The 25,166-nt window shown below is 42.1% G+C and overlaps 1 protein-coding gene across 1 annotated transcript in view; it reads left to right on the top strand.

Annotated features, from left to right (window-relative positions):
* gpr107 (G protein-coupled receptor 107) overlaps positions 1 to 25,166 on the top strand; it is a 100,027-nt gene that overhangs the window by 19,912 nt on the left and 54,949 nt on the right. The window contains exons 7-14 of the mRNA XM_080211817.1: positions 448 to 495; positions 596 to 706; positions 2,209 to 2,342; positions 4,028 to 4,103; positions 10,425 to 10,498; positions 13,407 to 13,524; positions 15,618 to 15,748; positions 17,079 to 17,122. Coding sequence (XP_080067943.1) covers positions 448 to 495; positions 596 to 706; positions 2,209 to 2,342; positions 4,028 to 4,103; positions 10,425 to 10,498; positions 13,407 to 13,524; positions 15,618 to 15,748; positions 17,079 to 17,122 — 736 coding nt within the window. The remainder of the gene's footprint in view (positions 1 to 447; positions 496 to 595; positions 707 to 2,208; positions 2,343 to 4,027; positions 4,104 to 10,424; positions 10,499 to 13,406; positions 13,525 to 15,617; positions 15,749 to 17,078; positions 17,123 to 25,166) is intronic.

Here is a 25,166-nt window from a genome sequence, read left to right as displayed (position 1 = left end):
TCCTTTTCGAGTGATATTGGGTTGAGTGTTTCTATTGGAGATGTGCAATATTCAATCGGAGCACAGGCTTTGCAACAGCTGTACATTTGAGGAGTCAAAGTGGCTTTCTACTTACACCAGTAGGGAAAGCAAAATAAGGGGTTATTATTATATCCTCTGAAGATGGGTGCAGAATATTTTGCGGACAGCATAGTTTGGGATTGTGTACAGCACTGAGAGACTGGGTAGGCAGGGGAAGAGGGAGCAGAGTGAATATGAAAATTGATGCTCTTTGTCCAGATTTGTACAATTTAATTGAGCTACAACAGAGTAACTGCTGCAACATTAGTCGCTCCTTTCAGAATTTTGGAGATGCCAGGAGGAACAGGTCACGGCAGAGTAAAGATAACTGGACATTAACATGGGGAAGAAAAGCAGTAAAATAATAATTCACTGTTTTTATTTTAGGCTAATATCATTCCACTGAAGGAAAAAAATGCATCCTATTCATTTGCAGTAAGTAAGATTTACAGGTTGGTGCTTTACACTTCAGATTATGTATGTATTGACCTATTCAAGTTGGCAGATTGTCTAAACACGTGTTTCCCTTTTGCAGTTCTCACTTACCATTAATACTGATGAGGAACAGGGACTTTACAGTCTGTACTTCCATAACTGCTACACTGACAAAAAGCCATCTCTGCAGTCTTTCTGGTTTGATATGGATGTGAGTACAAGGCAGGCATCATTACTCTTTTTATAGAGCAAAATAGTTATTCGGAATGTTAAGCAAACCATCAATATTGGCTTAGAGCAGCTATCCTTTTTATAGTATTTGAAACTAAATTTATGAAATATAAAAACAGAAGTGTTGGAATGCATTGCAGGTTGACCAACACCCAAGAAAAAAGAATTACATTTCTACTGTAAATTATTGGGACTTACCTGAGATGTTAATTCAGTTTTAGCTTTTAGAAACTTGTATTCTCATGTATCTTTACAGCATGTAAGGTTTTGTATCGGATTTCGAGCATTTGTGTTTCACCATCTTCAAGTTTCACATCATTTCTGTTTTCATTCAGCCAAAAGAAATCTGCCACTTCTCCCTCCTGCCGGGATATCAGGCACACGTAACAGTGTTGTTGGGCTTCGCTTTGAATCTTTCCTCTCAGCCATTAAACTTGTTGCAAAATACAGTAACCATTCGTTGCCTGGAGGCCGTTAACTTTACTTCATTACTGATATTGCAGAAAGTTATCTACTCTTGAGTGTGACACTACTCTGGAGGCTGCAAAATTTAAATGAGGAAAGCTTAACTAAAAATATTGCATCTGCTGAGCGTTCATCACACGCCAGATATTTTTATTATAGATGCAAAACAATCATTTTTATTTAGAATGAGTCAATAATTTACCCCGAGCTTGAACGTTAACAGGACTGCAAAGTTATGCCATCAAATAACACACACGCGCTCACACCCCCACCTCACATGCCCAATCAATCAGTCAATTGAATAGCAGTAATTGAAAGTTGATATGATTGCCAAGGCAAGAAAAGAGCTGGGGAGGAGGGGCGGGGTGGTGGGCAGAACCGGGCCCAGGGGAAGGGGTGAGGGCTCGGCGAGCAGAGCCAGGCCCAGGGGGAGGGGTGGGAGTGGGGGTGTTTTTGGGGAGCTAGAATTACAAGTTAATGAAAGAAAATGTTTAGCATCATTGCAAATAGTTCCCTGCCATTGTGCTGAAAGTAGATCTCCAGGAGAGTTTCTTCAGCTTGTAAAGTGAAAGAAGGTGTGGTGTTACAGAAATTGCACCAGGTTTCCATGCTCACCTCGCTTGATGGATCCATGCTGCAGCTGGGAGATCAAATGTCCTCTGCAACCTACAAAAAAAAACAGGCAAGTAGTTTTAAGCACAGTCAATGGCATGCATCTCTGCTTGGCTGCTGACCGCAATTAACATTGCATCTCAGTGTGGGCCCCTTTCATTGGAAGTACCTCAGTTCACTTATGCCCTTCCTCTCCAATGGGAAATTTATTGTTGCAGCAATTGTGGAACCAGTGATGACCAGTTTCGTCCCACCCTAAGCCACGTACAATTAAGACCGTTGTGGATTTTCTCCCTCGTTGACCTATGTCTAAAGTCATTTGTGTTTGAAGGAGGAAGAAGAAGAAAGCAAATATCATTGCAGTTTGCTCTCTCTAACTTCTGATCTTGTGTGCTTTTCTTCCAGATTACAATCGTAGAACAGAATCCAGGCAGCTATTTGTCTGCAGGAGAGATTCCACTCCCCAAACTCTACATCTCTATGGCTTTCTTCTTCTTCCTGGCTGGAGTTCTCTGGGTATACATTCTCCGGAAACGCAGGTACTGTGCAAATACTTATTAGCCTGGGTGGCAGGGTCTCCGATGTGCCCACACACACTAACTTTACAGAGCAACATCCAGGGCTGGAATACTGCTGTGGGATTTTGTAGATGCCGACTGTTTGTTTAAAACATTTCCGATCTAATTTCCATGTTAGATTTTAAATATGCTTAATAACGCATTCTGTTTTTAAATTTACTTAAGTATCTCATTTGTTTGTTTAAAAAATTAACATACAAGGCTCTCCTACACACTGTAGGTGTTGATTGTAATGTGTTGCTGGGGTGGAGAGGAGGCGTGTTTCTGCTTGATGAAGTGATAATCAAGGTTTGCAATTCTTATGTAAAAATAAGTAGAGTTGTGGAATATGGTTTCAAAACATAATAAATACTCTTCCCATGATAAGAACAGAATTTGACCAACTTGGTTATTGCAAGCCAATGGTCCTAGTAATTATCTGCAGTTCCCATGTTATTGCATTTATCCAACATATTGCTATCAATAAACTATAAAACAATCTGATTTAAACCAGTGTGTTTTAACGTGGATTGATAGTTGCTCAAATTGCTTCCATGTAAACACTTCTATTAGCAGACTTGATTCACTCGTACTTTTGCTTAGTGAATACGTGGCCCCAAGTGCCTTCTCAGCGTATCACTAGGTGTTATTCAAGTAGTCATACGTAGCACAATATGTTGATGTCTATAATGTACTGAACTGTAAAAGACACCAATTCTTTGTCTTGTATCTTCTATACATTAGTTGTCAAGTTCACATGATAATATCCAACATTATGGTTTGTTTTAAGTATTACTGGTAAAATTCTTGACTCCCAGGCAGTTTGGTAATAGTTTAACATGTATAAAAGAATATCTAAAGATATATCTGGATTTATACAGGAGCCAAAGAGAGACAACTTCATTTATCTTTCATAGTCAAATATTGCAAGCCTATTCCATTGAATTGCTCTGTCTGCATTTCGCTAACGTTATTAAACTTGTTTTAATGGCTCCACAATGGTTCAACGCATAAAACATTGCCTTTCTGTGCTAAACCGCACAGAGCAGGTCAGTTTCAGACTGGATCCTTGATTTGAGTGGATGATCTTACTGTCAGGATCCTGTATTTCTTGGGCTGACGAGAAGAAAGCTCAGTTAGGATTTTCACTGCTGGTTATTGACCTGTGATTCCTGAGGTACGGAGCTTGTGTTTGGATCAAGTTTGCCTCTGATGCTGTCTTGTTTGGGTAAAATATCAACATGCACCATCAGGGTCCACCTCTGAATTGTGGTTATGGTATTAAAGAGTAGTTTACAACATCAGATCATACTTTTGCAAGAAATTGGGGTCTTCAAGAAAGATAGAGAACGTAGGAGGGGAATAAACATTAAAAGGTTTTTAATCAAGGATCAAGTTAAATATGTGACTGAGGGAGGAACATTTTCTCCACTTGTACTTAAACGTGAGGTCACTAGACCAGAAGTCTGAAGTGGTCAGACAGGAGTTGGACAGAATAAAATATGAGAAAATTAATTCAGAAGCCTACTGATCCCTGCTTACTGCATGCACTTACACAGGGAAAGTGAAGATGTCATGATTAAGATGTGACTTTAAATTCAATCCATCATGTAATAAATTGGACAATGTTATCAGCATACTTATCACTTAAATTCTTTTCCCCTTAGCAACGATGTGTTTAAGATCCATTGGCTGATGGGGGCGCTTGCATTCACCAAATCTCTCTCTCTCGTTTTCCACGCTGTAAGTGACCTGAATATCATTTCAGCATTTTAATGATAATAATGACACATCTTATAACAAAATCAGTTTGTGAATTGTGTAAGCTCTGCCTGTTTAATAGTATCCGTGTGGTTGGGGAGTACACTAGTGCTTTAATGTTATTGTAGCAGCAGTGTCCGGCAATGTGAAGTGTTGCATGTGGACAGTGACTTTGTTTTCCCTGAGTGAGTCCCTTTTCGAGTTCTACTGCTTGGACTGGGAACTCGATGGCCAGGGTTCTGTCTCCTTGATGCATTAGTTTGTAAGTTTTCAAGTTGGAAAACTTACTTTAACAGGATGACCATGTGAATGTTGCAGTCTCTCTCCCACTTTAGAAATCAAATCAGCAACCCATGCATAACCAACAAAAGAGCCCCACTGGGATCAGTCCTCATACCAGCTCTCTCCAACATATATGTCAGTGACATCTCTCTCACAAAGCTTTTCAATTCTGCTGACAACTTGGCCCTAGCCCTCCAGGCTAAAGAAATTCAGGACATTGATTCTCAGTGAGTGTTTTCTCAATGATCTCTGGAAGCCTACTTCAGAAAATGGAGACTTCAGCCAAGACTGTTGCTTCAGGCTTCTTCCTGAAGAACATGAAGGACAATGAAGTCTGTCACACCCAGTTCTGTGGCTGACAACTCATCCATTACTCAATGCCAAAATATGTTGGCAAAAAGCTGCAGCATGCTACGATGCAGAGGGACCTAGGGGTCCTTCTGCACGAGTCGCAATAACCCAGCCTGCAGGTGCAGCAGGTGATCAAGAAGGCGAATGAAATATTGGCCTTTATAGCGAGGGGAGTAGAATATAAAAGTAGGGAGGCCTTGCTGCAACTGTACAAGGTACTGGTGAGGCCGCAGGTGGAGTACTGTGTGCAGTTTTAGTCGCCGCACTTGCGGAAGGATATATTGGCCTTGGAGGGAGTGCAGAGAAGGTTCATTAGGCTGATACCAGAGATGAGGGGGTTAGCCTATGAAGAGAGACTAAATAGACTGGATCTGTACTCAGAGTTTAAAAGGCTGAGGGGGATCTTGTAGAGACGTATAAGGTAATGAAGGGGATAGATAGGGTAGGGGTAGAGAGATTCTTCCCGCTTAGAAAGGGTAGCAGGACTAGAGGGCACAGCCTCAAGATAAGCGGGGGGGTGCAGTTTAGATCAGAGTTGAGGAGGAACTTCTTCACTCAAAGGGTGGTGAATCCCTGGAATTCTCTGCCCGTTGAAGTGTTGGAGGCTACCTCGCTGAATATATTTTAAGTCACGGGTAGATAGGTTTTTGATAGACAAGGGAATTAAGGGTTATGGGGAGAAAGCGGGAAAGTGGAACTGATCCACCAGCCATGATCTTATTGAATGGCGAGGCAGGCTCGAAGGGCTAGATGGCCTACTCCTGCTCCTATTTCTTATGTTCACTCTTAATGGTACATTGACTTACCAGCAACACCTCCAAAACCCCAGAGCTGGAGTCAAGATGAGAGTGAATCGTGTGTCAAAACTGGTGGGTACCACCTGAGGCAGCAGAGATGGCACATGATGCACTGCATCATTCACCTGTGCCTACACAATAGCAGAGAACTGTTCCTGAACCTGTCTTGTGAGCTATCTCACAAACATGGTCAGTATTCGCCTCCTGGAGGCCATGAGGATTATTTCTGGATGATGAGACCAGTATTGCCTGATTGGCTTCCTGTGTTGGCACACATTGAATCTCCTGATGTTGGCCTTTATTTCAAAGGGAATGGAGTATAAAAACAAGGAAGTCTTGCTAAAACTATATAAGTCACTAGTTTAACTACACCTGAAATATGGTGAAGAGTTTTGGCCCCCTTATCTATGGCAAGATATACTGGCATTGGAGGCAGTCCAGAGAAGGTCCACGAGGTTGATCTCAAGTATGGAGGGATTTTCTTATGAGGAGAGATTGAGGAGGTTGGGCCTGCACTCATTGAAGTTTAGAAGAACGAGAGGTGACCTTATTGAGACATATAGGATTCTCAAGGGGCTTGTTAGGGTAGATGGTAGGAGATGGTTTCCCCTTCTGGGAGAGTCTCGGACCAGAGGCCATAATCATAGAGTCGTCCATTAAAGATGGAGATGAGAAGAAACTTCATTGAAATGGCAGTGAATCTGTGGAATTCTTTACTGTAGAGCTGGGTCATTAAGCTTGTTTGAGACTGAAATAGACAGATTTCTAATCAGTAAGAGAATCAAAGATTTAAAGAGATAAGGCAGGAAAGTGGAGTTGAGGGTTATCACATCAGATCAGTACGAATCTCATTGAATAGTGGAGCAGACTCGATGGGCTGAATGGCTTTCTCCTGCTCCTAATGGTCTAAGTCAGACCATCAGCCAGGTACTGAACTTCTGCCCTGAGAGATCCATTCCCAGAGGCATCACAGCCATTCACACTGCATCAGCTGAAGTCATTGAATGGATTGTTAACCTCAGCATCAAATTATAAATGCTTCATCAACCATTTGATTAAAGAAAACCTGTCATAAGAATCTCTTGATTTTGATTAAGGAAGAAGCAGCTGGGGGCTTGCAAAACTGAAATACTGTACAGACTTGTAATGAAATTGTTTCCTTGGAAGGAAAGATTGACAGCCTGTCCAGCAGGCCCAGTCAGCCCGTTGCAGTGATTGGATGATACTAGTTCCCTGTGGGAAATCATAGAAACCCTACAGCACAGAGAGAGGCCGTTCGGCTCATCGAGTCTGCACTGACCACAATCCCACCCAGGCCCAACCCCCATATCCCTACATATTTTACCCACTAATCCCTCTAACCTACACATCTCAAGACACTAAGGGCAATTTTTTTAGCATGGCCAATCAACCTAACTTGCACATCTTTGGACTGTGGGAGGAAACCGGAGCACCCAGATGAAACCCACACAGACACATGGAGAATGTGCAAACTCCACAGTGACCCAAGTCAGGAATCGAACCCAGGATCCTGGAGCTGTGAAGCAGCAGTGCTAACCACTGTGCTACCATGCCGGGAAATAGCATAGGTACATATATGAAAATCTTTAAAAAAAAAGAGGGAGGAGTTGAGTGTAAAAATGGTGTTTTAGGCTTCCCTAGTGCCTCAGCAAGTTTTCCCATTATTGTTTGTGTTCAGTGTCTCGAGTTTGATTTGTACAGAGTTAATGTACCTCCATCAGAGCTACAGTTGTGAACATCAAGTGGTTCTTATTTTTTGGCTGTTTCTGAGAGAGACATTTGGATAAGATTTCATTCCTCTGTTCCATCTGGCTTCATGGACTCCTGATGTGCTCCTCTGGTAACCTCATGCCCCCAGTAACTGGCTAGCAGGAGGTATCGAGGAATTCCTAAATGTGCCCTCCAGTCTCACCCACTCCATTCAATTCGCTCACATTGATAGAGCTAAGATTAAGTGCTGACTGGGAATGGGTCTGTAAATTTGTTGACACAGTCTGAAAATTTAGGGTAGACCACTTAAGACGGAGATGAGGAGACGTTTCTTCACCCGAGTGGTTAGCCTATGGAATTCATTACCACAGGAAGTAGTTGATGCCGCAACATTGAATGTATTCAAGAGGCGGATAGACACAGCACTTGGGGCGAATGGGATCAAAGGTTATGGGGAAAAAGCAGGATTAGGCTGTTGAGTTGGACAATCAACCATGATCGTAATGATTGCCAGAGCAGGCTTGAAGGGCCAAATGGCTGCTTCCTGCTCCTATGCTTTCTATGACACGGAATGTCTACTCCATGCTTGAATCTGTGGGGTTAATATGCACTGTTTTTGAAAATTAGCCAACTATTGAGGAAAAAATCAATTTTTGATTGTTTAGCTGCATCTCACTTGATATTCAGCTGCAAAATTCTGGTTTCCAAGCTACTGCCTTAAATCAGAATCCTTACAGTGCAGAAAGAAGCCAATTGTCCCATCAAGCCTGCACTGTCAGCAATCCCATCCAAACCCTATGCCCGTAACCCCACGTATTTACCTTGCTAATCCGCCTGACACTAAGGGCAATTTATCATGGTCAATCAACCTAACCCACAAATCTTTTGCACTGGGACGCCTATCATAGTTCCTGACCCTGTACTACCTAATACATTTTGCATTGTTTTTCCAGAACTTTATGTGGGTTTTAGTACTGATGCAGCTGGTCATTTAAATGTGATACAAAACAAAATTGGCAATGTTTGTTTAAGGGGCAGCATTTGTAATTCTAACAGGAAAAGTAAGGTGGCAGGTGGGAGTGCTACAGCCTTTGTTTAAACCCATGCATTAATCAGAAGTGATTTTCCTTTGTACTTTGATATATAATCATAATTTTTCTATTGTCATTGATGTTGATGTTGCACAACTCAAGAGCTGTATCTATTTTTGCAGGGTGCTCATTGTAAAATGCTAATCGTTTAATCCCCATGTGCTTTGAAATGCTTAATTGTCCCATCATCAAACTCATGCATTGTTGTTCTCATTAAGTACTTTTCAAAAACATTATCCTGAGTGCTGCCTACAACATAAACTGGTCCAATATTAACCATTTCATGTGTTTTAGGTTTGGGCAAAATGCACTAAAGGTGATTTTTTTTCTTTATTTTTTATGGGACGTGGGCATTGCTGACTGGACCAGCATTTATTGCTCATCTCTAATTGTCCTCCATTTCAGAGGATGTTTAGGAGTTGACCACATTGCTGTGGGTCTGGAGACACATGAAGGCCAGACCACATAAGAACAGCAGGTTTCATTTGTTGAAGGACATTAGTGACCCAGATGGGTTTTTCTGACAATACTTTCATGGTCGTCATTGGACTTTCAAATTGAGATATTTTATTGAATTCAAATTTCACCATCTGCTGTGATGGGATTTGAACCCAGAGTATTACCCTGGATCTCTGAATTGCTAGTCCAGTAATAACATCACTACGCCACTGCCTCCTGATGTGAGCTTGTTCCTCATTTTCACTGATATCCTCTGATGCTTTTGTGAATGGGATCCAGAGATGGAGTGGAATTTACTGCTTTGCCCTGTGATCTGGTTCTTGAAGATTTTTATATTTTGAGGTGTCATCCCTGTTCCTACTCCTTGCTGCCAAAAGTGCTGTTTGATGTAAATAATGCAAATTTCACATCTCAAACATTGCTCTCATTCAAAGCCCTGAGCGATGCTACTAAAAGGCAACAGGAAGAGCATCACCAGTGTTGGGTCACCAATGGGATTCTGCTGGGACCAGAGATAAAATTGAGAGCAGTCATCGGAGATCAGTGTTAGTCTCCATAATGCCAACCTAAAAGCAAAATACTACAGTTCCTGGAAATCCAAAATAAAAACAGAACATACTGGAAAAACTCAGCAGGTCTGGCAGCATCTGTGGAGAGATGGACAGAGTTAATGTTTCATGTCCAATATGACTCTTTGGAACTTACCATTGGAGAGAGAGAGAGTATCTGGAGTTTTTTTGTGCAGGGCTGTTGAGAAAGAGAAAAGAACCCCTTCGTATTATTTGTCCATGTCAGCTCATTGGGAAGGAGTTTCAATAATTTTATTGGCAACCACAACATTTTCTCTAGCTTGAAATGCAACACTTAGACTTGAGAACCAGTGGGGTGGCAGGCGCTCTCAAATAACAAGGCATCGTATATGTGTGTGTGTACATATATATATAGAAATATATATGTATATTTTTCTGCGAAATGAATTCAGATCTTCGTGTGCTTTCTTCAGCAACACAGCCCTGACCTGATTGTTTATTTGCCTTCATCATCTGCCACACTCATTAGTACTGAAGAGATTTAAAGAGCTATAGTTGACTAATGAGATTGTCAGTAACATAGCAATGTGTGCAGTGACTGGTGATGGTGCTTCGTTTAGCAGTTTTGGAAGACACTGTTCAATTCAGAATGAATCTTCCTGAACCCTAAAAGTACTAAATATGGGTCAATATGTGAGTTTTATTACATAGTCTGTGCAAAATCCATCATATCATCTCTACGGAAATGATTCATGATGAATTTTTGACATTCTAAACCAGAATTCAAGAGATCATGGAACCGTAGATCATTTTTAACAGTAGATCTGGGGCTGGATATCTCCACGTGGCTGCTTTGCCTCTGAGCCAGCTCCCAAAAGTAATAATTAAGGGCTGAGACCTGCTGTCTCTAGCAAGAATGCTATGGTAACACTGAGTGGGGAGGCAGGGTCTATGGAGGGATTTCACACAAATCACTCCCATGTAAATGGTTTGTATTTCTTCCATAGACCATCAATCAAGTGAGATTAATGCTCTTTTTTTTTCTTCCTCCTCTCCAAACAGATTGATTATCACTTTATTTCAACTCAGGGGTACCCCATCGAAGGTTGGGCTGTGGTGTACTACATAACTCATTTGTAAGTAGGATATTATGTTGCCCCTTTATCGATGGAATATTTTTGAAAGCTGTAAGAGTCCAATGACGTTTCTGAAATAAATCAAAAGAAAGGACTTTGGTGGGGAAAAAGGAATGATTAAAGAACCACAGCCATTCACAAACTATTACGTGCACAGCAAGATGTTCAAATAGCATGTCATGGAACTGAGGTATGGGTTGTAAGAAATTGTGAGAGTCTCAGCATATGTATCCATATGCACCATATTTTGCACACCTGACTTTTCAGAATGGAGAAATGCTGAACAGAGGTTAAGGGGGTTGCTTGCTCGCTGGATCTTCTAACAGCACCATTGTCCCAAACTGTTCACCTGCTCCTCCTTGAGACCAGTTTCATAAAGATGTTATGATGCGGAGATGCCAGCGTTGGACTGGGGTGGGCACAGTAAGAAGACTCTCAACGCCAGGTTAAAGTCAAACAGGTTTATTTGGAATCACAAGCTTTCGGAGCGCTGCCCCTTCATCAGGTGAGTGGAGACATGGGTCAGAGGTTTGTGAATCTCGTGATACCAAGTAAACCTGATGTAAGACTTCTTACTGTAAAGATGGAGACCGGGGCCTGAGAGCAGGTCATACTTCATTGGGAAAGCAGGAAAACCTAAAGGAGAAAGATAGGTTTTATAGGGGGAGGTAGTGGAAGTGGATACTGTAGTGGCTTGTAAGGGGCATCTTGACAAATACATGAATACAGGAATACGGTCCCCAGAAGGGTAGGGGGTTTTATTTCAGTTGGGCAGATGGTTGGTGCAGGCTTGGTGGACTGAAGGACCCATTCCTGTGCTGTAGTTTTCTGTGTTCTTTTTGTTCTTATAATTATCTTAAATTGAATTTGTTTCTCCAGTTACCGACCAAGGGATGTAAATGAAGAGTGCAAGTAATTAATTTGAAGAATTGTATTCTAGAAAATTGTTACCTCCTAAATCTCAGAGAAATGTGTGGATTGACTGGTCAGTCTTAGTGTTACAAAATGCTTACTAGAAATGTACAGCAAATCCTGTAACATGTGAAAGCAGAAAGAAAAACATTTCATGGAGAGGCTCTTCACCTGTTCTGATGGGCTCTGACAAAAGAATCTGCAGCTGGCTAATTAACTGTTTATCTTTTCCCATGCTGCCAGGTCCACTGTGCATTTCTAGCATTTCCTGTTTTCATTGGTGGGTTTAAAGCATTAGCCTCCTGCCTTATTGCCTTTGGCAGAATGTTTTATGTGACAGAACTGCTGGGAGTGTTGTGCACAAAGTACCGACTGCCAGGATGCAGCTAACCAGTGAGTAGGGTTGCAAGAGATATGATTGACAAGTGTGCAGTAAATTTCACTTTACATAGCGTCATTGTCATCTTCCTTTATTAAGAAAAGTCAGTTTCTTTTTAATCTTTGGGTTCTCTTCAAGGTAAGGAGTGCTGGAGAATGGGACTCTTCCTATTTTGGGCACTCATTGAAGATATGAACTCCAGCTGGACATAGAATCAAGTTCCTTCCACTTAACCATAGCAATATATTTCCTGTAATATGCCATTAAAATAGCTGGTGAAAACCATGTTATGACGTAGGAACTGGCGGTTTAAGTACCACATTCATTTAATGCAATGCACTGTCTGCTGTGGTCAGAACAGCTTTTAGTAATTTTTAAAAAAGCAAAATGAACTCTGGTTCCTGTTGATAATTAGGGCTCAGCCTTCTGCTCAGACATGAATAACATGAGTCTACTTACACATCCCTCCTCCATATGCCAGTTTCTCTGTCAAGGAGGCTCTGAGCTTCACCCTGCTACAGAGAGTGGGCAGAAAGAATAGGAGAAAAGATTTTTAAAAACGTTCTTTCATGGGAAGTAGGCATTGCCAACAAGACCACAGTGGTTAGCATTGTTGCCTCACTGCCGTAGAGATCTGGGTTTGATTCCCAGCTTAGGTCACTGTCTGCGTCGAGTTTGTACGTTCTCCCCGTGTCTTCGTGGGTGTCCTCTGGGTGCTCTGGTTTCCTCCCACTGTCCAAAAGACATGCTGGTTTGGTGCATTAACCATATTAAATTCTCCTTCAGTGTACCCGAACAGGTGCTGGAGTATGGCAGCTAGGGGATTTTCACAGTACCTTCATTGCAGTGTTAATGTAAGCCTACTTGTGATAGTAATAAAAAAACACAGCATTTGTTTCCCATTCCTAATTGCCCTTGATCTGAGTGGCTTGCTAAGCTATTTTCAGAGGGTCATTAAGAGTCAGCTACATTGCTGTGGCTATGCAGTCACGTGTAGACCAGACTGGATAAGGATGGCAGATTATCTTTCCTGAAAGACATTCGTGAACCAGGTAGCTGTTTTACAAAAATCGACAATGATTGAATGCTCAGCATTACTGAGGCTAGCTTTGTGTTCCAGATTTATTCGTTGAATTTAAATTCCACCAGCTTATCTGGAATACTCTTGGATATATCCTTACAGCCAGTTTCAGAGATGATATTGGTGGAGGTGTGAGAACATATCACTTGTCCTCCCTCTTTGCAGAGGGTGGTATGTGAGAGCACCTTGGAATAATTTCAGATCTGAAATGCAGATGATGGGTTATGAATCTTTGAGATCAGCTCTTTCCGGTCAACATTTTGTGAACCCCTCAACTTATTGACTTGAGACATCCACCACTTTCTATTTAACAAAAGACCAGTTTTTCTGCATTAAAGGACTCCATTTGGCAAATATCTTTCATCAGTCAAAATGACTAGAGCTCTAGTGAAGAGCACCAATTGTAATTAATTGTGCAGTGATAGCTGGAATTCTTATTACAACGAAAACACAGTTCCATCTGGGGAACATATCTTTGCCATTTACTGTACTTGAATCTTCCTCTTCACTAATGCTGTTCTTTTTCTTTTCTGAAGGTTGAAGGGTGCTCTCTTGTTCATTACAATAGCACTGATAGGCACCGGCTGGGCCTTTGTTAAACACATCCTATCAGACAAAGACAAGAAAATCTTTATGATAGTTATTCCACTCCAGGTAATGCTGTTGCCTAATGTCCCGTCGTCTTTTTATTTGTTTGAGTTTAGATTATTTTTTCACTGATTCCATTGTGAAAATCTTAAATATAGGCATGAGACCCTGCTGAACTTCGATGTGACTGGAGTCAGTAATCTGGGTCTTTCTGGATCCTGTCTTCTTGGATGAAGCTAGTATTTTCTTTGAGAAGCCTTAGAAGGGCGAGTTACCTATTGTGCAGGATTATAGAATGATGCAGCGCAGAAGATGATTGTTTAGTTCATCTTGCTTTTGCCAACACTGAAAAAGCTACCCAATAATTCCCACTCCTCTGCTCTTTCCCAGTAGTAATGCACTAAATGAAGCATAGCAAGTTGATGTCCCAACGATGATATAGTAGAATTGGAAGGCTGAGGTGGCGATGAGTTTCACAGATTTGAGCTAGGAAATGGTATGATGGAGAAACAGCTGTGGCACATTAGTTAGCACTGCTTCCTCATAGCACTAGGGATCCAATTCAATTCCAGCCTCCGACTCTGTGCGGAGTTTGCACATTCTCCCCATGTCTGCGTGGGTTTCCTCTGCATGCTCTGATGTCCACCCACAATCCAAAGGTTTGCATATTTGTAAATGCACCTAGTTTGGGGGCGTTTAAGAGATCCGTGGATAGGTTTATGGACGAAAAGGGATTGGTTTAGGTTAGTGGGTCATTGTTTTGTAACTGGTCGGCGCAACATCGTGGGCTGAAGGGCCTGTTCTGCGCTGTAATGTTCTATGTTCTATATTAGGTTGATCGGCCATGCTAAATTGACCTAAGTGTCAGGGGAATTAGCAGGGTAAATATGTGGGATTACGGGAATAAGTCTTGGTAAGATTGTGGTCAGTGTAGACTTGAAGGGCTAAATGGCCTCCTTCTGCACAGTAGGGATTCCATAAGGGAGGGTTGATCAGAGCATATGTTGGGCATATTAGCCAAACAATGTCATGAAGTTGACACCAGGTAATGTTGCACACTAGCACTTTACTGTGCTTTATCGCCCAAGGTTTATTCACCAGATTAAGGGGTGGAGAATTGTTGGCATACCTCTGACTTTGTGAGCAGAGTTTTGGACCTGGGCTGGACAGTGCTCCTTTGTGTCTGTAGCAAGTACATCATTGATAGCCACTATGTGATTTAACTCATTTTACCCTGCCAATCATTGAAAAATGGGTACTTTGAAATTCCAGGAAGCAAAACAAATGTTGCCCTAACAGTTGAGGGCACAAGTTTTATTTTAAACCATGCATTTCAACTGCGGGACCTCTTTTGGGTGACGGCAAGTCTTTTTTTTTGCCATGGCGGGGTCGTAGAAATTTTGGAGATGGCCAGCTTAATATCCCACTCTGGGATGAAGTATGGCGACCTCTAATTATGTGGCGATCTACTATGTGACTGCATTTCAAATTGGTTTTTAAAACATGTCAATTTTTAACATGCTTTTACACATAGAAATAACCTTGTAATGTTGCCATTGTCTATTGTTAAGTTCTTGTGGCCTACTGGAACTTGGAACTGTGTAAACTAGAAAAGACCAGTCGTGGTACTTGGCTCCTTGTGTATCAGAGAGTGCAATCCTTTCACACGGCTTTATCACCAGACCAGACTGATAGGATAAACCTTTCTCTGTTTTCTCCTGTCCAACTTTAAAGACCTTACTTGAAATCAGTTTGATGTAATCTTGACCTATTTTCTGGTACTTGTGGGTCCACAGTTAACTCTTGAAATGGGTTTTTCTGCGAAATGGAACTATCGCACTTGCCCAGCAGAGGGTACTATGGGATTTCATGTGTTGTGTTGTTAATTCAGAGTATCGTGAGTTTTAGATTGCATCCTGACCAGGGAGTGCTTGATGTTGATAAAATTTACCCGCACAAATGTTTTCTTCATAATCTCCATTTTCCCAACTCTCCCATTGCCTCAAACCATAAATGATACAAATCAAACAGCTTTATGCAGCTGAATTCAATATGAGCTCATGCAGACACATAGCTTAATTCAAGAGCATTTGTTGAGGAGAGAAATGTTTTCCTTGTGGCAGAAATCAGCTATTAATAAAACTATTTATTTTAAATAGGTTCTTGCTAATGTTGCTTACATCATTATTGAGTCGACTGAAGAAGGGACGACTGAATACGGACTGTGGAAGGAGATCCTCTTTCTTGTTGACCTCCTGTGTTGCGGTGCCATCCTGTTCCCTGTGGTGTGGTAAGTGTGACCGTAATTTAATCCTGCTGATTTTTTTTTGAGTGTGGATCATTTGATGAATTGTCTTGGAAGAGGAAGGAAAAGTCAAAATGTCCCCTTACTAGTCCAGGCTTCCCCCACCTTGGAATCTGTTAGAAAACATAGCTCGTAGAATATCTGAAGTCGTCATTCCAATAAATCTGCTTAACCAGTTCAAGTCAAGTAAAAAGTCAATTTGCCCCTCTTCTGTCTTGCTGAGTTGCTAATCTCACCCAGTTTCTACCTCCTTGGATCTTTTAATGATGATTTTGTGTTCGCATCGAAGAAGCCCTTTGGTACCATTCCCAGACGGGCTTTCTTCATGGACAAGTTGAAGCATCAAATGTCAAACACAGGAAGCATTAACCAAGTCAAGGTCAATTGCAAATGACACTTGCATCAGGTGTTCTAGGTGAATTTGTGAACCAGAACCCATTCTATTAATACCCAGACCCACCCTAATGTGAGTCTCCCACAACAATCAGATCTCAGGGTCACCATGATGGCTGCAGGCATCTTAGAGCTGCAGCAGTGACTGACTTTGCTCTGGTTTTTGGGACTGTCAGGCAGTTGGCCTGTGCCATTGCAGTGATTGATAATTCGGTGCAGATGTAGCAGGTTTTGAGGTGTCCTCTGCCTGACAAACATCTACACAGGTATTGATGGGAAAAGTTTTTTGAAGTTTATTTACTAGTTGCAAGTAAGGCTTAATTAACACTGTAATGAAGTTACTGTGAAAATCCCCTAGTTGCCACAATCCAGCGCCTGTTCGGGTCAATGCACCTAACCAGCACGTCTTTCAGAACATGTGAGGAAACCAGAGTACCCGGAGGAAACTCTCTCAAACACAGGGAGAATATGCAAACTCCACACAGTCAGTAACCCAAGCCGGGAATGAAACCTGGACCCCTGGCACTGTGAAACAGCAGTGCTGACCACTGTGTTGCCGTGCCAAAGGAAATCTCTGCCCATATCCATAAAACAAAATATGTGGAGAAGTGGTGCATTATGAGCAAAATTATGTGAGTTTTCTTCAGCAGACGCTATTAATCTTGTGGGTTTGTATCACATATTACTTAATTGGTGATGTTTAATACATAAAAACCTGTGTGGTCACTTTATAGTTCATTACATAAATCTTGAAATACAATTATAAAGTAAAATCTTAAACACATTTCTAGTAAAAATCTCAAGTATCTTAAATAGAAGTCTGTTGGTTTAATTATGTTTGTCTGTTGGCTTAATTTGACACTACGGCATTATTCTACAAGCTTGAGTACACTCTAATTGTTATTCATCGTTGCACTCACAGGTCAATTAGACATTTGCAAGAGATGTCAGCTATAGATGGAAAAGGTAAGGAAAAATCTAGAAATCCTGAATGGTTGCTATGCAGGCAGTTTAAAACAGAATGCTCCCTTTAGATGTGGCCTAAATGAGACCGGTGCAGAAGATACGTTAGTGTGAAGTATTACAAAATGTGTTTGCAAAATCTTGCACCTTGTGAATTTGGATTCTTTGGTCCTTGCTTATCATTGAAACAAAGGGCCATTGTGGAAAATATAGCTGGTTTAAAAAAAATTACAGCAAAACATCACTTCAGGGTCATGCATTTCATTCATAAAGACTGAATTGCTATCTAAAATAGCAAAAAAAAACACAGGGATTGGAACGAAAAGAAGGTTGGGGAATAAATGGAAGGCAGATTGTTTAGCCTGATACCAAAAGATAAAACGCTGGAAAATCTCAGCAGGTCTGGCAACATCTGTAAGGAGAGAAAAGAGCTGAAGTTTCAAGTTCTGCTGTGACAAAGAGTCACCTGGACTCGAAACTTCATCTTTTTTCTCTTCTTACAGATACTGCCAGACCTGCTGAGATTTTACAACATTTTCTCGTTTGGTTTCAGCTTCCAGCATCCACAGTAATGTTTTGTTTAGCCTGCTATCTTGGGCTGTTTTATATGTTTGTAGTGATCTTAAAACTGAAACTGTGCAGGGTTTGTGAACGGACAAAGTCAGGTGTCAACAGTCCTACAAGCTCTTTCTTTTAAAATCTTTCAAAAAAACAGATCTTTGCTTCCCTGCTTAGGTGATTTTGGATTAAGAGCTGTTCCCTTCTGTTGCTTTGTGCGTGCGGCCATTCTTCAGGTTTGAAGCAGAGCAATGCACATGAGATGTTGGAAGTTATTGCAGCCAATTCTGTTCTACTTGATACCTACCAGTTGACCTTTCTTCAGGCACCGTGGTTAGACGTTGAACTCAGGCTTGTCTTCGTGCAATTTTTCAAAGCCATCTCAGCCTTTTGGCTAAGATGAGGCATCAGGTCAAGCCCAGGATGAGGCAGTGCCTCCTCTTGACAGCTTGGATCGTGTTGGTCCCTCTTTTGGGGACCATGAATTTGGATTCAATTTGAATTTGGGTTTTTGGATGGAATACATTTTTTGAAAAATAAAGCAATTAAAGATATGAACATTGCCCATTTTCTTCTTACCACTTCTCCCCTTTCAAAATCCAATTATACTGCTACAATCAGTTGTTTTTCACTCAACTGAGATAAATTAAATCAATGCTGGTTGTCTCTCAAATCTGCAATCCCTATGGTTGGCATGGTCAGTTCTTCATAGGATGAAGTTGATAAATATTTCTAGGAGCTACTGAGGCTCATATGTTGGACCTTCTAGTAACCAATTCTGCAACAGAGCTGTGAGAGATAGGCCCGTAGCCGCCTCAGAATGGCGATAACCAGCAGATTGTCATCTCGAGGGACGTGCCATCACTGGAATTGCAAAGCTCCTGTCTTGCCCAATCGTCTTTGCTCAGACCCGCTGAGACAGAAACAGTGAAGCGTGACCCCTGGTGCTGTGGCAAAGTGTAATTGGAATGTACTGAGGGAGGACATGTCCCCTTTTTATGGGGGCATTGGAAGGAAGAAGATAAGTTCCAAAGGTATGAAGGTGGAGGTTCGGACATCAGACAGAGAGCACTGGGAAGGGAGTGAGGAGGCTGGACCAGAAGACAGTGTCCTGTGTCGGGGCCCAGCACAACAGTCTTTCCTTACAATTGCTGGGTGAACCTTTTACATGGGAATTTCCCCAGTGCATCATTGGGGCACTCCCCAAATGGGAGTAAGGAAGCCAAGAAGTTATGGCCCATAGTTACTCAAAAAACCTCTCAACTTGGGGCATCTACAAGAAGAGAGAGAAAATAAAATAAAGTTCTATAACGTGCTTTTATTGCATTCTCTTGCAATGCTGTGATTTATGTTTGATTAATCATAGCAATTAACTTCTAATTGCCATATCATAAGAGTTGTACCTTATTACATCTTGAGACTGATGTCACATTTGCTTTCACATGCAGGGTCAGTCTATGGTAAAATTAGTTAATATCTTATACTTGACAACTTGATGTTGATGGATTTAACTTGATGGACTTTATAAATGTTCTACCTTACAATGCTGGCATTTAAGTCTGCAGCAGACATGTGTTGTGGAAACATTTCTTTAGCACCGTGCGGCATTTTGACTTGATTCCTGAAAGTGATCCTGTTTGACTTTGAGTGTGGCACTCAATGTTACTAGATGCCAGGGAGAGCACTGAGTTCACATACATTATTGATCCCACACCGGTATTTTCTTTTTGAAGCGGAAGAAATGTCTTTTCGTGAGATCAAATGCCCAAACATTTTCAACAGCACGGTGCTGTTATTTATTTTCAGTCTACAAAAGTGTGTTGCTCTCCAATTGCAAATCCAAGTGAAGGAATCTAGCTCCCCATTGAACCTTTGCCTATCGACTCATTTCATTCTGTAGTGGAAAAAATGATGCGTTAGACTCTGGTGGAGTTCTCCAGATTTATTAAGTGCTGAGCTATATTTTGGAGGCCAGTCAAGAAATTCAAGGACCAATTTACTTCTATGGACCATTGGGAAAGGACTACAGGTGCATGATCTATGGAGCGGGAAAGTGCTTTACACATCCCAAGCACATTAGAAAATTAAACATTTCGGGAAACAAAGCTGAATTTGTACTCCCCTTTCCTGCCTCTGCTAGCTGTGTTTTTGCAGTTCTTTGTCCTACCTTTCTTCTTTATTTCTCAATGCCGATCTTTGCAATTTACATACAACTGAATCATTGTTGCAGCGGCTCTGCTTAATTGCCCAAGTAAATGTAACAGGGAAGGTTCCTCTTTCCATAGCTCTGTCATTGATCAGCAATATCACTGTGGGAAATGTCCTATTGACCTGTTTTCCACTAAAGTGAAATGGGGACAGACACCTGAAGGAGGTTCAGACTGAGAATATTTTTGTACAAAACTATTCATCTCATCTGCAAGCAAATTAGACTTGAGTAGTTTTGCAAAGTTTATTGAACATATGGAAGTTCAGAGGCACAATGTGTTGATGCTTCAAAACTTTGCCCTCGTTATTTTCAACATATTAAATTCTTAACTTTGGAGAATTTTGGCTTCTTTAGGAGGCAAACAAATCCAAAATCTAGCTCGATTTGACACCGTTCCCAGGATCTAGTGAGCAATTGGATAATGGCCTAAGTGCAAGAATAACTGATCCCCAGCGATATTTTAAATAATCTTTAATGGGATGTGGGCATTGCTGGCTGGGCCAGCTTTTATCGTCCATCCCTAATTGCCCTTAAGAAGATGGTGATGAGTCGCTGCCTTGAACTGCTGCAGTCCATGTGGTGTAAGGAAGGAAGTCCCAGGATTTTGACCCAGTGACAGTAAACGAACAACAATATATTTCCAAGTCAGTGGTGTGTAGCTTGGTGGGACACTTGAACATGGTGGTGTTCCCATGCATCTACTGAATTCTTATCCTTTGAGGTGGTAGAGGTCACAGGGTTTAGAAAGTTCTGTCGCATTTTGTGGATGGTACACACTACTGACACTGTGAGTTGGTGGCGGAGGGAGTGGATGTTGAAAATGATGGATGGGGTACCTGTCAAGCTCAACAGTGCACCAGACTGGAAAGGAGGAGATGGCTGAAAAAAAAACAAAGAACAGAAACAGGCCCTTCAGCCCTCCAAGCTTGCACCGCTCATTGGTCCAACTAGACCATTCTTTTGTATCCCTCCATTCCCAGTCTGCTCATGTGACTATCCAGATAAATCTTAAACGATTCCAGCGTGTCTGCCTCCACCATCCTGCTTGGCAGTGCATTCCAGGCCCCCACCACCCTCTGTGTAAAATACGTCCCTCTGATATCTGAGTTAAACCTGTGACCCCTCATGTTTGTCACCTCCGACCTGGGAAAAAGCTTCCCACTGTTCACCCTATCCATACCCCTCATAATTTTATACACCTCTATTAGGTCTCCCCTCATTGTCCGTCTTTCCAGGGAGAACAACCCCTGTTTACCCAACCTCTCCTCATAGCTAAGACCCACCATACCAGGCAACATCCTGGTAAATCTTCTCTGCACTCTCCAAAGCCTCCACGTCCTTCTGGTAGTGCAGTGACCAGAACTGGATGCAGTACTCCAAATGTAGCCTAACCAACGTTCTATACAGCTGTATTATCAGACGCCAATTTTTATACTCTATCCTATAAAGGCAAGCATGCCATATGCCTTCTTCACTACCTTCTCCACCTGTGCTACCACCTTCAAGGATCTGTGGATTTGCACACCCAGGTCCCTCTGTGCATCTATATTTTTGATGGTTCTGCCATTTATTGTATAGCTCCCCCTACATTAGTCCTACCAAAGTGCATCACTTTGCATTTATCTGGATTAAATTCCATCTGCCATTTCTCCGCCCAATTTTCCAGTTTATCTATATCCTGCTGTATTCTCTGACAATGTTCATCACTATCCGCAAGTCGAGCCATCTTCATGTCATCCGCAAACTTACTGATCACACCAATTACACCTTCTTCCAAATCATTTATATGTATCACAAGTAGCAGAGGTCCCAGTACAGAGCCCTGTGGATCACCACAGGTCACAGACCTCCAGCTGGAAAAAGACCTTTCCACTACTACCCTCTGTCCTCTGTGGCCAAGCCAGTTCTCTACACATCTAGCCATCTCTCCTTTTATCACATGAGATTTAACCTTTTGCACCAACCTGCCAAGAGGAACTTTGTCAAACGCTTTACTAAAATCCATATAGGTGACATCCACAGCTCTACCCTCGTCAACCGTTTTTGTCATCTCCTCAAAAAACTCCACCAAATTTCTGAGGCATGACCTCCCTCTTAGAAAACCATGCTGTTTATCACTAATGAGACTATTCTGTTCTAAATGCGCATACATCCTATCTCTAAGAATCCTCTCCAACAATTTCCCTGCCAAACAGCCTCTCCCAATCAATGGCCACTAATTCCTGCCTAATACGGCTATAGTTAGCCTTCCCTCAATTCAGCACCCTACCTGGTAGGACAACACACATCCTTTTCCATTACTATCCTAAAGTTAACAGAATTGTGATCACTATTTGCCACATGTTCCCCTACTGAAACTTTGACGACCTGCCTGGTCTCATTACCCAGTACTAGGTCCAGTATAGCCCTCTCTCTAGTTGGGCTATCTACATATTGTTCCAAAGAACCTTCCTGTATGTATTTTACAAATTCCTCACTGCCCAGACCCCCAGCCCTAGGCACTTTCCAGTCTGTGCCAGAGAAATTAAAGTCTCCCATGACAACAACCCTATTTTTTCTGCACCTATCCAGAATCTCCTTACATATCCATTCCTCCACTTCTCGTGGGCTGTTGGGTGGCCTGTAGTGTACCCCCAGCACAGTGACCGCGCCCTTTCTATTTCTGAGCTCCACCCACAGTGATTCGTTACATGACCCCGCTAAACTGTCCACCCTCTGCACTGCTGTAATATGCTCCCGAACTAATATTGCTACTCCCCTGCCTCTTTAGCTCCTCCTCAATCTCGCCTAAAACACTTATACCCTGGAATATTCAGCTGCCAGTCCTGTCCTTTTAACCAAGTCTCCGTCACCGCAACCGCATCCAAATTTTGCTTAAACATTAAGGCCCTAAGTTTGTTTGTCTTACCTGTTATAAAGCTCGCATTGAAGCAGATGCACTCCAGAACTCCAGGCCCATTTCAGTCATCCCTGATGGGTCTTTTTCCGCGTGGAGGTCGGTCACCAGTGGAGTGCCCCAGGGATCTGTTCTAGGACCCTTGCTGTTTGTCATTTTCATAAATGACCTGGATGAGGAAGTGGAGGGATGGGTTAGTAAGTTTGCCAACGATACAAAGGTTGGTGGTGTTGTGGATAGTCTGGAGGAATGTCAGAAGTTGCAGCGTGACATAGATAGGATGCAAGACTGGGCGGAGAAGTGGCAGATGGACTTCAACGTGGATAAATGTGTAGTGGTCCATTTTGGCAGGACCAACGGGATGCGGAGTCTTAGCTGGGTTGAAGAGCAGAAGGATCTTGGGGTCCAGGTCCATAGGACTCTTAAATCGGCCTCGCAGGTGGAGGATGTGGTCAAGAAGGCGTATGGTGTACTGGCCTTCATTAATCGATGGATTGAGTTTAAGAGTTGGGAGTAATGCTGCAACTTTATAGGACCCTTGTCAGAGCCCACTTGGAGTACTGTGCGCGGTTCTGGTCGCATCACTACTGGAAGGATGTGGAAGCTATTGAGAGGATGCAGAGGAGATTTACAAGGATGTTGCCTGGATTGGGAGGCATGCCTTATGAAGATAGGTTGAGGGAGCTAGGTCTCTTCTCCCTGGAGAGATGAAGGTTGAGAGGCGACCTGATAGAGGTTTGTAAAATGTTGACAGGAATAGATAGGGTGGATTCTTGGAGGCTATTTCCCAGGGCTGAAATGGTCGCTACGAGGGGACACAGGTTTAAGGTGCAGGGAAGCAAGTACAGAGGAGATGTTAGGGGAAAGTTTTTCACTCAGGGTGGTGAGTGAGTGGAATCGGCTGCTGTCGGTGGTGGTAGAGAGGGTCACTGGGGTCTTTTAAAAGACTTCTGGTTGAGTATATGGGATCTAATGGCATTGGAAGTTACAGATAGTTCTATGGCTTGGTAGGTATAGATGTGATTGGCGCAACTTATGGTCAGAAGGGCCTGTTTGTGCTGTAGTGTTCTAAGTGCTATCCTCCTCCAGAATGCTCTTCTTCTTAGCTAGCCTTGTCCTGGCCCCAAGCTTGTCCCCAGCCTCTGTGTTACTGACCTACTGTTTTGATCCCCACCCCGCTGCCACATTAGTTTAAACCCTCCCGAAACAACACTCTAGTGAAACTCCCAGCCGGAACATCTGTGCCCTTCCAGTTCGGGTGTAACCCGTCCTTCTTACAGGTGCAATCCTCTCTCGAAGACTTCCCAGTAATCCATGTATTTGAAACCTTCAGTAGAATGGACCATGGAAAGGCAATGATATTTGGTGCTAAAATCGTTAAACTAACCGCAAATAATTGAGACAATAGACAGGGAGAATCTTTGAGAAACATTGGAATCCTTTGATAGGCAAAGTCCACCTTCTCACTACTTTCTTGTTTCACCTGTGTCGGAACACACCCCCCCTTGCGTGTTAAATAAAAAGGTTCAATTCATTATTTCTTTCCCTTTAAATTATCTGCTTTAACTTAATTTTGAACATTTGTCATCTGATATTTAAATTTTTCTCCACATTGAGCAGGTTGCTTTGGTTTGCATCTTCAGTTGAAACCCTTCCCATAATTGTTGAATTCAGCAAATGTATGAGTTTAGCACAGTTATTTACTCTGGAGGCGTGAAAGATAATCTGGCTGCCTACAGAATTGATACTTCATCTATTATGTGATGATTCCCTTATGTAAATTAACCTTTAAAGGGCACCAGCTACCATGTGTTCAAGTGGTTTAAAAAAAACTTCCCAACTCACTGGAACAAGACTAACAACAGCATAGATTAATATGCAAACCCATTCCAGAAATTCTTTAATGTCAATGGGATTTCTACAGATTCAACCTATAACTGTCAAGATGACTATCTCTCACAAAGATAGAGATTGTTAGTTTTTCGTGTAATCTTTGCAGCCATGGAGGAACTTTGCCACTCAAAATGGTTTGTGATAATAATGCACAAGTAGATCAAAAATTGAACAGGTTGAAACACTGCTCACTAGAAAAGAGGCTGAGGGGTGACTTGATCGAGCCTTTATGGCAATGATGGGATTCAGTAGGGTAACTGTAGAATAGAAGGTTGCACTCATTGTAATGGGATCAGGACAAGGTGACCAGTGACATTAGTAATTAATCAATCCAAAAGGGAGTTTGGAAGAACATCTTAACCCAGAGGATGGTTTGAACGGAGAATTTAAGATCACTTCTGGGATGAATAGCGCAGATACATTTCAGGGAAAGTAGATAAGAACAGTAGGGAAAAGGGCATTGAAGGATATGCTCATGGAGTTAAGTGAAG

This window comes from Carcharhinus amblyrhynchos, chromosome 25, assembly GCF_965287045.1.
Source record: "Carcharhinus amblyrhynchos chromosome 25, sCarAmb.v2.hapA, whole genome shotgun sequence".
NCBI lineage: Eukaryota > Metazoa > Chordata > Chondrichthyes > Carcharhiniformes > Carcharhinidae > Carcharhinus > Carcharhinus amblyrhynchos.
This window is presented reverse-complemented; position numbering and strand designations above follow the sequence as displayed.